The sequence below is a fragment of the Impatiens glandulifera genome, chromosome 2 (assembly GCF_907164915.1).
Source record: "Impatiens glandulifera chromosome 2, dImpGla2.1, whole genome shotgun sequence".
NCBI lineage: Eukaryota > Viridiplantae > Streptophyta > Magnoliopsida > Ericales > Balsaminaceae > Impatiens > Impatiens glandulifera.
The window spans coordinates 8,827,999-8,844,594 of NC_061863.1; the positions used below are offsets into that span (position 1 = coordinate 8,827,999).

The 16,596-nt window shown below is 35.1% G+C and overlaps 1 protein-coding gene across 2 annotated transcripts; it reads left to right on the forward strand.

Moving 5' to 3' along the window:
* The first annotated feature begins 1,397 nt into the window (after positions 1 to 1,397).
* LOC124924061 (peptidyl-prolyl cis-trans isomerase CYP95) lies at positions 1,398 to 8,684 on the forward strand. Of its 2 annotated transcripts, XM_047464108.1 has the most exons (15): positions 1,486 to 1,519; positions 2,390 to 2,503; positions 2,641 to 2,695; positions 3,485 to 3,573; positions 3,862 to 3,886; positions 4,209 to 4,247; positions 5,057 to 5,174; positions 5,318 to 5,445; positions 5,566 to 5,920; positions 6,030 to 6,094; positions 6,644 to 6,848; positions 7,218 to 7,419; positions 7,456 to 7,889; positions 7,978 to 8,031; positions 8,096 to 8,684. In XM_047464108.1, exons 2-15 carry the CDS (start codon positions 2,429 to 2,431, stop codon positions 8,448 to 8,450), a joined length of 2,199 nt encoding a protein of 732 aa, XP_047320064.1. In that variant the 5' UTR covers positions 1,486 to 1,519; positions 2,390 to 2,428; the 3' UTR covers positions 8,451 to 8,684. The 2 variants fall into 2 exon arrangements, with proteins under 2 accessions (XP_047320063.1, XP_047320064.1); XM_047464107.1 differs by having other exon boundaries at positions 1,398 to 1,519; positions 7,218 to 7,889.
* The last annotated feature ends 7,912 nt before the right edge of the window (positions 8,685 to 16,596 follow it).

Below are 16,596 nucleotides of genomic sequence, written 5' to 3' on the forward strand. Positions count from 1 at the left end.
AAGAAAATAACAATTAGTGTCTGGTTATTAAAAGAAGTTAGTACATTATAGAACCTAATTTATAAAAGGGGACACATTCCGAGTGAAACAAAATGTAGTGCTTTTATTTAAAATCTTAATTGTTATTGGACTGGAATTTGAATTTCTTTTATCATGTTTTAAATACACTATTTAAGTTTTTGTAATGGAATGTTTATTTATAAAGTCTAACATAGTAATGATGGTTAAGGATGACAGCAACGACGAGTATGGACGAGTATGAGTATGTTACTCGTTGAGGAGTGAAATACCCTTCTTGTACCTATTTTTTTTTACTATAACTTCATGAGTATCTCTATTTTTATACATATCCTTAATTTGTCGTGTATTCAATTCCCGATAAGTACTCTGTTACCCGATCAAAGTGTGAATTTATATATTTATTAAAAAAAAGTTACAAAATAAATATTGAATAATAACTAATTTTAAAGTAATAATACCAAAATAAAAAAAAAACAAAAACAAATGAAAGCATTACTTACCTATATAAATATATTGTAAATGTCGAAAAACATAATAATTTTTGTTACTAGAATCGAAGATTAAGTGAAATAATATTTGTTAATTGTAGATGACAAAAGGATAAATTTTTTTTTTTTTGTAATAGAAAAAAAATGTTGTGTAAAGTATGGGTAAATATAAAATGTGGATAAAAGTAAATAATATAATTATCGGCTCAATATATAAATGTCCAGTCCGTTTTTTAGTCATTTGTTCACCTCTTATAGTAATCGTAGGCGAAAAACGTTATTTATGTTACACTATTTCGTCAAATGATAAGTTTGTAGGCAAGGAAAACGTTAAGTTATTTTTCTACCTACTATAAAAGTCAGTGCAATTTTTTTTTTTGGTGTTGTTGAGGATCTGGGTTTGACAATTTTATTTTTTAAATTTATTTAAAACTAATTTTCTTAAATATCTTATTAAAATATTGTTTTAGTTGAAATAATGTTCTAAAATATTTTAACTATTTACAAATGAATAAATTTAATAACATTTTTCGTTCAAATTTAATTTCACTTAAGATCTAGGAGGACGTGTTTTCAAACAGACTTATGGAGGTAATGATGAAATAAAAAAAATCATTAGAAAAAAATATAATAATATATATATATATTACCTAATCAAGTATTTCTTCCCGTCTCATTTTTTACCTCGAATTCGATTTAAAATATTTGAACCCGATTTAAAATACGGGTACTAATTCTCATTCTTAATAATATTATTTTTAATGAAATATTTTATTAATTTTAAAAAATTATATAAATTTAAATTTCTAACTCAAAATCAAGCATATTGTGTCAATTATTTTAATTTGTTAAAAAATGAAAACAAAATGCAAATTTCAGTAGAAAGTAGGGTTAATTCCGTAAATCATTCAAGTGGCTAGGTTAGCATACAACCATATCGTTCTCTCTCCTTCCTCTATCAAATTCAGAAATTTCCGGCAGGAGCAGCGCCAGTAGCTGCACCGCCTAAGGTGAGATTCTTATTCTGTATCTATCTTCTTTGTTATACGTATAATCATCTTCAGTATCTTCACATCATCGTCTTCCGGTAGCTTTCCCTTTTGTTGCTCTAGGGCATCTTCTAATCCAGCTTCTTTTCTACACTGTTTTCAGCTGTCCGAGTGTTTATAGATCTCATTGATTCGTTGCTTCATTTCGTAGCAGTCGCTTTAATAGATTCTTAGGTGGAATAACGTTTTAGCTTATGGGTTCGTTCTGAATAACTGAGAATTGACCTGGTTTGGATTGATTCTTAGTTTTCTGTGTACGGTTTTTTATATCAAGTGTGTTTCTGGAGTTAATGTTGAGTTTACATTTGATTGTTAACAAGTATGCATTGCTGTGGAGTTTTTCTCCCTTTTTTCCCATTTATTAAGTTGCAATTTGCTACATCTCCACTTAATACAAACTTTAATTTAGAAAATGAAAGAATCATATTAGAACTTGGTAATTTGAAAAATGATCCATGATGGTTGCTGATCCTTTGGGTTAGATCTACTTATGGCCACTTTATGAAAATGCACTCAGGAAGAAGTTTAATGGTGGATTTTCCTGCTAGTGTCCATAGATGATTGATAACACTGTTTAACATGCTTAAGAAATTTTCTGTGGTATGGTGGTTTGCTTTTGTTTTTTAATTTGATGAAAGACCAAACTAGCTATGCATTGAGTAATAGCTGAGAATGCTATTTTCGAAGTGCATTCGTCAATTTCAAATAGTGATTGCATGATTAATGTTGAAGCTTTGTATTTCTTTCAGCAAATTCTTCTTCTCTTTATTTGTTTGCTTTATTGATTTCTTTTTTATATTCAGATTAAATGATTATACCTTTCTCAATCAGGTGAACCTTGTATGTTAGGTTGAAGTTATAGCAGGGAAAATGAGCAAGAAGAACCCTCTGGTATTTTTAGATGTGTCTATTGATGGTGATCCTGCTGAAAGAATGGTCTTTGAGGTATTATTATGTTGTCATTTAAATACTCACTTTTATTTAAACACTTAAGTTGTCTTTATGTTTATGCCTTTGTTACATTTTCTTTCTAGTTGCATTGACATGTGCAAGTAAATGAATTAGATTCTTTCTTTTTGCAGCTCTTCTGTGACATTGCTCCAAAGACTGCAGAAAACTTCCGTGCCTTATGTACTGGTAAAAATTTCTGCCCAATCAGTTCAATTTGAAATATTTAATTAAATAGCATATCCTTATAAGTAAGATGTTTTCATTAGTGGATCTTTCACTTATTTTGACTACTATATATATATATATATATATATATATTGGTAATAAAATAGAAAGCTAGTCTCTATCTACATTGGAAAAATAAGACAAATCATGCTTTAGATACATCATGTTTAATCAAAGGGTTGGGGGATAGAAGAGAAGGCATGGATTGATAGATATGACAAGCCTGACCAAAGCGTTCACCACCTGTATTGATTTCTTTATAAGCAAAATACACTCAAGTTTGGTAAACTCATCAGCTAGCTCACAAATATCATCCAAAGAGCACACAATTTAATTTATCTCTATAATCTCAGACACTTATAATAAGTTGCATCAACATTACTGTTGCCAATTTATTGTGGAGGTTCATTTAATTCATTTAGTTATCGGTGATACAGTATATAGACAGCTGTAGTATTTTGAGTACTAGACTTACAATATATTATTAATATTGTCACTTTAATGTTTCCAAAAGCCTCTATTGTACCTTAATGAGGCTGATTCCTAGAATCATCTTTTAGTTAGTGTGAATTTATAAGTTAAGGTTATATCTAATTTCAAGATAATTGCTCTGTTCAAAATTTGCATGCCTCATGATGACTGCCCAGAAACAAAACTTTATTTTGATTGCATGTGAAATTTGGTACCCAGAATGATTGCTGATTTGTCCATAGATTACTCACACACTTTGATGTTTTATATTTATTATAGGAGAGAAAGGGATTAGTAAAAAGAGTGGAAAGCCTCTACACTACAAAGGATCCTTTTTCCATCGAATAGTCAAGGGGTCAATGGCGCAGGTATGTATTTACTGTGTCTGGTTATGAGTTTTTTCTTTATGGTCTGTGTTTTTCTCTCCTTGTTAAGCATGTATTAGCATTTGGCTTTGGCTTTTAGTCGGCTATGGTTTTTATACTGTAGGATACAGGGCAGATGATCGTGACTGTTTTTTCTTGTGATGTAGTTTTAAGGTTGTACTTACTGAATTGTACATCCAAGAAATTTGCTAGACTTTTCTACACTTTCTGAATATTGGATCTACATTTTTATCTTTAAAGTAACATCAATTTCTTTATCTATTTTCTCAGGCTGGAGATTTTTTAAGAAGAGACGGTATGTATTATCTCTTCGATCTTTTAATTCCTTCATGTTCCAATGCTATCGTCTGAAGGTTTTCTATGTGAGACATGGTGTTTCAACTCGGGTTCTTGTTAGTTCTTTATGTTTATTTGGTCTCTTTTTATCTTCTCTCACATCTATTAAATCCTCCTTAAAGTTTACTAACCGATTTCCCCTCTTTATTTCTTTATAATATGCAAATTGGTAATGAATGCGCTGTGACTGATTGGTTCTCTTGTCAGCTTCTGTTCTGCACTTATGTATTTAAACACTCCGTGTAATTCAAACCTGAATTTTTTTCTTTTATTATCTGTAGGTAGTTTTGGAGAAAGCATTTATGGAGAGAGATTTCCAGGTATTGCTCCCTGTTTAAATTTATCTTGTGATATATAGCTGATATGGTGGCCTAGATTGTATATATTTATATAGATTTATAATTGTCTTCATTCTCAGCCACTGGTTTCAAGTGTAGCAAAAGGTTTCCTTTTTCCTATGTTGTGAAGGTTGAGACTGATTTTGATTTAATTCTGGGTGCATTGGGTGCTTCAACTTGATTAAACAATTGTTTTTCTTTCATTAATGGTTGTTTAATTTAAGTAATATCTCAACTTATTTATTCCTTTCGTTATCAAATTGAATGATCTACATTTGTGGATAGGTTAATTTGTTAGCTATTGTCACACAGTATCATGTACTTATGGTTTATTTGTATTAAATTGAGATGTTTTCTGTTAACTGAAGATAAAAGACTACAAATGTATAATTACAAATCTCAATATGGAGTAAAAAAGAGAAAAATAAATACAAAGATTTGGGAAAGAGGACCTGTAATGTTTTGAAAATTTATCTTTATCTACTTAATCAGCTATACCAAATCTCAGACAACTTTAATAGTCTTATTGTATGTATCAAATTGGCAGCTGAGTTTGACTGCCTTTATAGGTCTATATTCCTGCATTCATATTAGGAATTCTTAATTCCGTGGTATTCTCAAATTGGAACTTAATTATCAGTCTCCTTCTGTTTCATCCTGTTCAAATCTGTTGCTTAGGTTTTGATATTGTTGAGTAAATATATGGCATATGACATTTTCTTGTCTGAATGGGAATGAGAATGTTCATACATTTCTTGATTTTAAGAATTGGCTCTGTAACATTATCTCAGAAGAATCTCCTAAGCACAAGCATGATAGACGAGGTCTGCTCTCAATGGCAATTGCTGATCAGGATGCACGAGGTTCTTTGTTTTCCATAACCTTTGAAGCTGATCATCATCTTGACAGGTGATTTCCTCGGCTCTCATCCCTTCTTTTCCTATTCATTTTTTTATGCTGCTATATGTTTGGGTAGCAAAGTTCACCAATTTCTCTATGGTTACATGCATTTGTACTATCTGGACAAGTCTTCATTATTTATTGCATGACAGGAAGTATGTAGCCTTCGGGAAACTTGTTGAAGGTGATGATATTCTCCTGAAGATTGAAAATGAAGGTGATGAAGAAGGTAGACCTGCAGTTACAGTAAAGATCGTTAATAGTGGTGAATTGCTTGAGGGTAAGCCTTTTACATAAACCATTGTATTCCTTTCTCCTGGTATAATTTCTTGAATTTGCTGCATCTTGCATTACTTTTCCATATAGAAATTAAACCTACACTCATCTATCAACAATTCAGATAAAAAGAAGGGCAACAGATTGAAAGTGGGGAAAGATGCTCTATCTGAGGGCAATAGTCAGGAGATACGTCGTAAAAAGCACAAGAAGTCTTCAAGAGACAAAAGGAGAAAGAGGAGAAGATATTCTAGTTCTGAATCAGATAGTACCTCAGACAGTGAATCTGATTCATCAGACTCTGACAGTGATTCCGACACATCTTCTCTTTCGGAAAGTGATTCCAGTACTTCAAGTGATGGAAAATATAAAAAGAGAAAGAGATCTTCAAAGCGCCGTAAGTACAGACATGGAAAAAGGAAGGATAAACATGATAAGAAGAAGCGGCATGCAAAGAGATCAAAGCGTAAATCTAAAAGGTGTTTATTTTAGATAAGTTGGGTTTTTCATATTTGACTTGTTTTATACACTCTTCTTTAATGTGATTTTTATATATTTTACTGATTTTATTTTTCCTGAAAATGGAAGGGCATCAAGGTCTGAGTCAGAAAGCAGTAGTTCAGAGGACAAAGTTGTTGTGGCTCAAAAAAGTGGTATGCTCCATAAACTGTTTTTTCTTTTCAATCCAAAATTCTGCTATCATGTGTACAATTTTATGTTATATGGTGAGTGCATACCGGTTGGTTAGTTTTTCCTTTATTTTATTTTTTCCGGGGTAGGAGGTAGAACTAATTAATAAAAATATTCCCAATGGAGAGATCCTAACAGGGTAGATTCCAGCAAAACTTCAAAGAAAGTATATTCGCCAATCATGGCCATCGATTTTTATTACATATGTACAAAATTCATTTTATTTGTGGACTGCTCAATTGATATCTATATTGATATCCTATACAAAAAATATAGTATTTATTTCTCTATTTTTGTATACAAAAAAACCCTATGCAAGCCTACTACTATCTATTTCTACACATCATTAATCAAGAATACCAATCGTATCTCTAACCAATACTTCAGGGACTACATATTCTATCTTCAAAACATGCTTAACTTTGCTTTCATACATCTTGCACTCATGTTCATTCTGCTGAATTCTTCGTTTAGAATAATAAGAGTGTGTCCATCTCTTGTTGATTTTATAGATGGCAGAGAACCCCCATTTTCCGAGGGAGTTGCTTCTGCTGAGAATCACAAGACATTAGAAGATGCTGAGATGACAGTGAGAGAAGAAACTGAATATCCCAAGGAAAATGGAGATCGACAGAGCAACGGCGTTGAACTTGTTACTAAGCCGGACAGAAGTGCAGATAAGCCTGACATAGTGGATGATCACCCTGGAAAATCTAGGTAAACTGTTTAATATCAATCATCATCATTCAATACTTGTAGATGATATCGGGCCTATTGAAAACACTTTATATTTCTTGATCTGAATCCATCCCCACAAAAGAATTCGCCTATAAATTTTTGAACGTGTTTGTTTGACTAAGTTCTTTTTTTCAAATGTGAGCTAATATGGATCCACTTCCAAATGAGATATAAAAAGTCTTTAAAAATGAGTCTGATATGTATTTGTCTTCTTTCTTTTTATTTGCATATTTATCTATTGATTCTCACTTAAAACCCCTTGAATGGAAGTGTGGGAGGTTACAAAAAACCCTGGTTTAACAAAAAAAAAGTGTATTTATCTAATTTTAATCAATATGACTTATTCAGGAGCAGAAGCTTCAGCCCTAAAAGGAGTGTGAGCAAGAGTATGAGTATTAGCCCAAAAAGGAGTTTGAGCCCAAAGAGTGTTAGTAGGAGCATAAGCAGAAGTCCAGTTAGAAGAAGCCCTAGCCCAGTAAGAGCACGATCAAATTCAAGAAGCATTAGCCGTAGCCCACTTAAAGCAAGATCTAGAAGCATTAGCCGTAGCCCACTTAAAGCAAGATCCAGAAGCATTAGCCGCAGTCCAACTGTATCCCCACCAGTTAGAGCAAGATCTAGAAGCCTGAGCCGAACTCCTCCACTGAGGAAATCTTCAAGATCAAGAAAGCCTGTCAGCAGAAGCCCGGTTAGGTCTTCCAGAAGAAGCATTAGTAGAAGCCCCGTTAGAGCACCATCTAATTCTAGGAGAAGAAGAAGCCCAAGTAGAAGTCCAATAAGAGTACATTCGAGGTATAAACGTCGCAGTTATTCTAGGAGTCCCGTTATAAGTCCAGGACGCAAAGATAAGTCTCCTATTTCACCTGATCGAAGAAGGAGCTCTTCAAGAAGCCGTTCACCTGATGGCTCAGCTAAGCGCATTAGGAGAGGAAGAGGTTTTAGTGATCGATTTTCTTATGCACGTAGATACAGGACCCCCTCTCCTGGCCGCCATCGTTTTGGGAGGAATGATCGAGACGGGTTTGTATTCATAATAATATACTCTCTTTTTTATTATTATTAATATTAATATTAATATTAATTTGATCTTCATTTGGCTTATTGCTAGATATTCAAGTTACAGGAGACATAGGAGCCCTCCCAGAGGAAGAACTCCCCCAAGGTAATTTGTCTTTTATGCATATTGATTTTAAAACATTCTGACCTTGTTAATACGGGAATAACAGATACAACCGAAGCAGCGGTCGGAACAACAGGTCGAGGAGTCCTTTATCAAGAAGCCCAATTCGATACCGTAACAGACGTTACAGTCGTAGTCCTACTCCTGCCCGTAAAAGTCGCTCTCCCATTGAAGCTTCCAGAAACCGAGATTCTTCCCCCGCAATTCCCAACAGGCGAAGGTCATCACCACCCAGTCGTCGTAGCAGCAGAAGCCCATCAACAACATCAAAGTCGTCTGTCAGCAAATCAAGGTCGAGGTCAAAGTCGAAGTCTTCTCGGTCTGAAAGCAGCCCTCCTCCAAGTAAGAAAGGACTTGTCTCGTACGATGAGGAAGGGTCACCTGATTCTGGCCGGAGGTAAGGCGGGGAAGTTGTGTGGTGCAGTGGCGGCAACCATTCTTTTATGTGCCGTGTTTTTGTTTGTTTAGCAAATGTACTCTTTTAACTATGGATAGACGGTGTTACTTTTTTATTGTCGGATCTGAAAAATGTTGCTTTTCTTGTAATGGGGGAAGATTCTTATCTTGTTTTGTTTCTCAGAGATTGTGTTAGCTGAATTTATTCTACTAAAGAAGAGGTCTGATTTTCAACTAGAGGTTTTAATGTTTGGTTAGTTTTTTTTTTAATATTTAGATTTTTTTTTATGGATGAAAAACTGGATTATTTGAGGTTAAATTGTTAAAATTATACATTTTATTTAAAATATAAAGAATAATTATTTGACATTGTAGTTAATAATTTAACCTCTTTATATTTCAATATCATGTGATGCATTTTGCTCTATTATTATGATAACAAAACGAATAATAATTTTCTTCTGAGAAAGGCAATAACTTTATGAATGATACATGGCTTTCTTGGGTCTACAAAATAATCAAGAAGATTACCAAAAAAAAATCTAAGTCTGTCATATGTTATAAAAATCTAAGTTGGTCATATATCATATTAGTTGTCTCAATTCTTTGATAATCGATTTGAGATAAATACCTAGTTGGTTTCTCTCATAAGTTTTATCGGATACTCGAGATAATTATGACTTTGAACAAGAGAATACAATTTTTTTTTAGAACACTAAGTTTCGCATGTTAAATATATAGCCCATAAACATATTTAACCATTTAATCAGACGCAAATTTGCAACATAACGAACTCGGACCTAGGACCTTACGGAAGATGGAAATATTTATCTCTTATTGCCACTAAGCTAAAAGATAAGACATTAATACATTTTTTTTAAAACACTAAGTTTCGCATCTCTTTTGGAGTGCGACTAATCCCCGCATGTTAAACACATAGCCCACAAACACATTTAACCATTTAACTAGGCGCATAACTTAAAACCTGACGAACTCGAACCTAAGACCTAAGGGAGGATTGAGATATCCACCTTTTATTGCCACTAGATTAGAAGATAAAATATTTTTTTTTATATGGTTAAGCACATAGCCCGCAGTTAACCAGGTGCATAACTTGCCGCCTAATGGGCTCGAACCCAAGACCTCAAGGAGGCTGAGGATATTCACATCTTGTTGCCACACAGAAGAGGGGACGAGACTACAAACTTGATTGCTTTCATAAGTGTTTTCGGGTATTGAGATAGTTGCGACTTTGTGACCCCTAAAGGTATTCCTTTATTAGAAGTGATTAGACTACAAACTTGATTGCTCTCATAATTGTTTTCGGGTACTCGAGATAGATGTGTCTTTGTGACCGAGAGACTACAAACTAGTTAATCTTTCAATAATTCCTTCGATTCTGAATACCTATCTAATTCTAGATTGAATAGTAAGGCATGTTAAGTTAAATCCTTGTTAATTTTCATTTAGCTTTCAAGACATAACAAAGAGCTTCATTTAGGATTGTCACCTTACAAAAAATATATATATAAAGTTTTCTTTAGCTTAAACTCACATTTTGCACAATATTTATAATATATTTTTTTAAAAGAATTTTTTTTATTAAGATTTAAATTAAAAGTCACATAATTATGATAAAAGTATAACAAAGTATGTATGAGTCCTAACATGCGTGATTGAGTTCTATATAATACTATCAAATACTCAAAGGGAAGATCCTCAAAATGACACTCATTTCTTTGTGACATAGTTGACCCTAGGCTAGGGTAGTCTCACATCCCAGTTTCATTAGTGAAAGTATTGTTTTCATGTTAAAAATTAAACATAGTGAAAGTATCTTTATAGTAGAGTATCTCTAACTATTTGAAACGATTTAATTTGAGTGAGTTAAAACTGTTGAGTCAAATTAACTTTTTACCGAACAAAGATTCAATTCTCGCTTAAACGTTGTTGGTTAAAGTTTAAGTTAAAGTGGGGTTATTACTTTAGAGGTCGTGTACTAGATTCCATAATTAAAAAAATATAAAAAATTAATTATCTGTTATTTTTGTTTTTCTCATATGCCTGTTTATTAGAAGATGCTTAATTTATTGGCAGATAGCTCTATAGATATGGGTAAAAAAGAACAATAAGAGACGGTTTTCTTTATTGTTTCTATTGACCCAAGAAATAAAAAGTAATTTTAATAATATTTATCGGAGCATTATAATAATAGCGACAATTAGCTAGGATTAGCGACGGAATCTATAACGAGTAATGTATGCAATAGCGACGATGTTGTTTTCCTCTAAACTAATATTAATTTAGTTTTGTTTTGTGAAGAGTTCTTTATCAATAGCCTAATCCTATTAACAATATAGTTGTATCCCTAATATTCAGAATATAATTTTCTAATAAAAGAATCATATATAATGAGAGGTAATGTTTTTCTTTTTTAGAAAGTTGGTTCTGCTTCAATTTCGAAGTACGACTAATCTCAACGGGTTAAGTACATAGCCCGCAAATACACTTATATCCATCTCTTCTTGCCGCTAGACTAGAAATAGGATAGTAATGCCCTCGTTTTGAGCCGCCCCACAAGGGGAATCACATCCTCTCCCTAGGACTAGGGTAGTCCATGTCCCACTCTGTTACTAGAATTATTATAAATTTAGATAATATGAAAAACGATTGTAACTTAATGAATAAGACTGTTACTTGTTTAGGTAAAAAGTCTGTTCAAACCCTATTTGATACATCTTTTAATTTTTATTTTTGTCAATATAATGTATTATAGATTTTGGGGGTCATGATTCAATCAAGATAATGATCCCAGACTTTTTTCTCTGATTTTTTTTTTGAACTCGGACTTGTGAAGATTCTATTTGGTGAACCGAGCTTATCCAATAAGACCTATTCGAGATTGATAAAAAAAAATTCAAATACAATTTTGGCCTTATATGGTTTTGAAAGGAATGTGTTCAAAATACAAGAGTTTTTGGCAATGTTTTTTCAAATATAAAAGTAAAAAGCTCATCATCTTGGAGATTTCTAGTTGTATAGAATTCATCTTTCTAGTGATATTTATAATGTAACATTACGGATCCTCAATATTTCTGAGCTTAAATGCTCCAATACCATGTCAAGAATTTCAAGAAGTAGATATATTAAAATTAGTATTCGAACGAAATGATTGAGATAAATGGTTTCAAGAAGAAGCTACATTGAAATAATTATTAGATAGAAATGATTGAGTTACAATACTGTTTATATAATAAAGTCTAAAAAAGTTGTCAAAATAAGTAACTCTCAATCTTTAGAATGTATTAGATTTATTTTTATTATTTTACAAAAACTAGGTATAAATATTAATTACTTTATATTTTGATGTAACTTCTAATTGATGTTATAAATCATTTTTCCTATTAATAAGTGTTGGGTTTTGTAACAGCAAAATTATGGATCTTCTTAGAAATTAAACCTGTAACAAATCAGTTCCAAATCGTCTATGACGAACAACAGATTTACCAAGAACTGAAATAGCACAAAGCAATAAACGACAACACAATATACGTGGTTCGGTCAAAATCGATCTACGTCCACGGGAGGGATAAGTTTCACTAAATCAAACAAAAGTCAATAGTAGAAACTTACATGCCCTGCTCTCAAATGAAAAAAGTGATTACACTAGGAATGATTGGACTACTCCACAATCAAAAGCTCCCCCAATTTCTCTTTCTGGATCAGCCAAAGAATAAGAAGAAGAATAAAACCAGAAAACCCTAGATCTGTAATTCACTCTCTCTCAACCTTGCTCTGTTTTGAGAAAAATACCCAAAAAAAAGTATTTATACTCTAACCCGTTTTCATAAAAGAAAACCCTGACCCGTTTACCCGGAATTTAAAACCCGCCCGCAATGGCAAAGAACACCAACAATTCTCCCCCTTCCGAGCCATGGGAGAATGTTGCTATAAACATTCATCATCGTGACGCTTCTGCCAGAACCATTCCGGCTTTGGCACAACATATCTTATGCTTTCCTCTTGGCAAGCCCTTTGTCATCATATCTGACCCGTTCTCATCTGTATGCACTTTCTCCAAGTATAACTCCTTCTTCTCGAGCACTTCACGGATCCAATGATACCTTCTTTGGATGTGTTTTGAACGTGAATGGAAACTTGGATTCTTGCTCACATGTATAACACATTGTGAGTCACTAAACACCACAAACCTGTCTTGTGCAATGCTTATTTCTTTCAACAATTCTTTCATCCATCTCATTTCCTTACAACATTTAGTAATGGCAATATATTCAGCTTCTGTAGTAGACAAAGCAACACATTTCTATAGACGAGACTGCCATGATACAGCTCCTCCTCCAAAAGTAAACAAATACCCTGAAGTTAATCTCAGTGTATCAATATCACCACTCATATCTGAATCAAAAAACCCTTCAACATGTGGTTTTCCAGTACCATAACACAAAGCGTATTTGGAGGTCCCTCGAAGATATCTCATTAGCCACTTAACCGCTTCCCAGTGTGTCTTACCAGGATTTGAAAGAAAACGACTAAGTACTCCAACCGCATGAGCTATATTCGGTCTTGTAAATACCATTGCATACATCAGACTGTCTATTGCTGAAGCATATGGAACACTGCACATTTCTTGTCTTTCCTCTTCATCCTTGGGAGACATTGTCTTGTTTATTTTCAAGTGTGTAGCCAATGGACAAGCAATTGGCTTTGCCTTGTCCATACAGAATCGTTTTAGAATCTTCTCAATATATCTCTCTTGAGATAACCATAGCCTTTTCTTCACCCGATCACGAATGACCTGCATTCCAAGAATTTGTCTTGCTTGACCCAAGTCTTTCATCTCAAAAGACTTAGCCAAATCATTTTTCAACTTGGCAAACTTGAGTTTGTCTCTCCCAACAATCAGCATGTCATCAACATATATGAGAAGTATAATAAAATCATTAGAAGCAAACTTTTGTACAAAGACACAGTGATCTGTAGACGTCTTCATGTACCCATGGATTGTCATGAACGACTCAAACTTAAGATACCACTGTCTTGGTGCTTGCTTCAAACCGTACAGACTTTTGACAAGTTTGCACACCTTACTTTCCTCACCTTTCTTATTGTAACCTTCAGGTTGCTCCATATAAACATCTTCATCCAAATCACCATGGAGAAATGCAGTCTTGACATCAAGCTGTTCAACCTCAAGATTCATACAAGCAGCTAAACTTAACACCACCCGGATAGAAGTCATCTTCACTACTGGTGAGAAAATCTCATCATAATCGATTCCATGCCTCTGGCCAAAACCTTTGACAACCAGCCTAGGCTTGTATCTTGTCTTGCTATCATCACCTTCTTGCTTGATCTTGTACACCCATTTATTTTGTAATACTTTTCTGTTCTTTGGTTTTTGAACCAGTTCATATGTGCTATTTTTCAGCAATGACTTCATCTCTTCATCTATGGCAGCTATTCATTCTTCTTTATGAGCATCCTCAAGAGCCTCCTTGTAACATATAGGCTCCCCACAATCAGTTAGAAGGACATACTCTGTAGTAGGGTACTTAGAACTTGATCTTTTCTCCCTAGTAGACCTCCTAAGTACCTCTATTTGTTGATTCTGTTGATTTCCATCTTCTTGTTGAACATCAAAATCAACCTCAACATTATCACCAAGATCAGTTTCAGTATTAGTATCATTTCCATGGCCTTCAGCTTGACCCTGAGGAACATCATCATCACTATCTGAGTCTGAAGCTATATGTGGCCTTGTCTCCTCAACATCATGAGACAACTCAAGACCAGAAAGGTCACGTATGTATGCATCAAGTTTTTCACCATCTTCAAAATTCTCAATAGTCTGATCTTCAAGAAATACCACATCTCGACTTCTCAAAACCTTCTTATCAACTAGGTCATAACACTTGTATCCCCATTTTTCATCACCATACCCCAAAAATATGCATTGTCCGGTTTTGCATCTAGCTTAGACCTCTCATCTTTTGGAACATGCACAAAAGCTCTGCAACCAAAAACACGTAAATAGTCATAATTAACATCTTTACCTGACCAGATGTTTTCTGCACACTTATTATTCAATGGCTTGGAGGGAGAACGGTTGATCACATACACTACTATTAGTATATTGTATATATCTTGTTACCTTGTTTAGATTCCTCGATTAGTGGGTTACCTTGTTTAGATTCCTAGATTAGTGGTTTACCTTATTAAGAGTCTTTTGACTAGTATATATTGTAACATTGTTTATCAATAATAACCATGGGATTAATCTCTATCATGGTATCAGAGTAAAGATCCTCTCAAGATCATCAATCGAATTTTTTTTTTTTTTTTTTTTCTCTTCCTCCCACCTTGCTGCCTCACGCACAAACTTCTAATGTCTGTCCCACCTACTAATTCAGACTCCTCCTCCAATCAAAGTCAGACGCCCACCACCATGTCTGTTTCTCAATACCACTCTGCTTTCTCTGTTAACAATCTCCGCTCCATAATTCCTATCACCCTAGAGATGGGTAGCGAGGAATATCTCTCTTGGGCAGACCTTCTCGAAAACCACTGCTTGATTCACAATGTTTACGAACATCTCAAACCAAAAACTCCCAACGCCTCCGAAACACCTTCAACATCTTCCGAGACCGACTCTCTTCTGTGGAAACGCCTTGACGCCCTTGTCAAGCAATGGATATTTGGAACAATATCCAAGGATCTACTAAACACGATCCAAAAACCTGGTATGACGGCTGCTCAGGCTTGGGAACGTTTAGCGAATATATTTCAAGATAACACAGGTTCTCGCGCTATGTATCTTGAAAATAGGTTTTCTCAAATTCGTCTCAATGATTTCCCAAACATGAGTGCTTATTGCACTGAATTGAAGATGATTGCGGATCAACTTGCTAATGTTGATTGCCCCGTTTCTGAAAATCGACTGGTGTTGCGTCTACTTGGGGGTTTGAATGAAAACTACGAAACAATCGCCACCATAATAGGTCAAAAGAAGCCTCTCCCATCTTTCTACGATGCTAGATCTGATTTGCTCCTTGTTGAAACAAGGAAGGATGAATTCGTCCACACAAACACCTCTTTTATTGCCTCGGACGATCGTAGCCAAGGCCGCGGAAACAACTCTAGCCAATCAGCCCGTGCTACCGGCCAGCAGCAGCAGCAGGGCACCTCTAGCGCGCAGGAACAGGCCGGCCAGGGCCGAGGACGCAGCCAGCGCGGCAGAGGACGCGGTCGCAACACCAGCCGCACATACCACCAGCAGCAGCAATTCTGGGCACCTCCTGGCCAACAGCAATGGGCACAGTGGGCGCCTGCGGGCTGGACAGCACCCCCTTGTCCCTACCCGACACAACAGATCTGGCCGCAGCAGCAAAGCGCCCCCTGGCACGCATCTGGTCAACAGCAACAAGGCGCCTCCTGGCGCGGTTCTGGCTATCAGCAGCAACACACTCGGACAGCAGGAGCAGGCGTACTCGGTTCTCGGCCACAGCAGGCCTACATGGCTGAGACGAGCCAGCAGCAGCCCCAAAGTTACGTTGCAACCGATATCAATCAGGCGATGCACACTTTATCCCTTACTCCGCCTGACGATACTTGGTACATGGATTCGGGAGCAACTTCACACATGACACCCAACTCAGGTAGTCTCTCGCCTTATTCTAATTTAAATTGTGTTAAAAATATCATTGTTGGGAGTGGACAGGAAATCCCGATTCGCGGTATTGGTAAAACTAACTTAAAACCACCCTTACCACCCTTACTTCTGAACAATGTTCTACATGCTCCCAAACTCATTAAAAATCTTATATCTATTCGTCGGTTTACTCGTGATAACAACGTCTCTGTAGAATTTGACTCACTTGGTTTTTCTGTAAAGGATTTCCAGACGGGGAAGGTTATCATGAGGAACAATAGCTCGGGGGATCTCTACCCACTCTCTCTGTCGAGCCAAAGCCAAAAACCCCCAACTAATTCTTCGTTTACTGCAATTTCGTCAAATTTATGGCATAATAGATTAGGACACCCCGGTGTCGATATTTTGCATTCTCTCAATAAATCAAATTCTATTTCTTGTAAGCCCGTTTTAGGGTCTAAACTCTGTGAGTCTTGCATCTT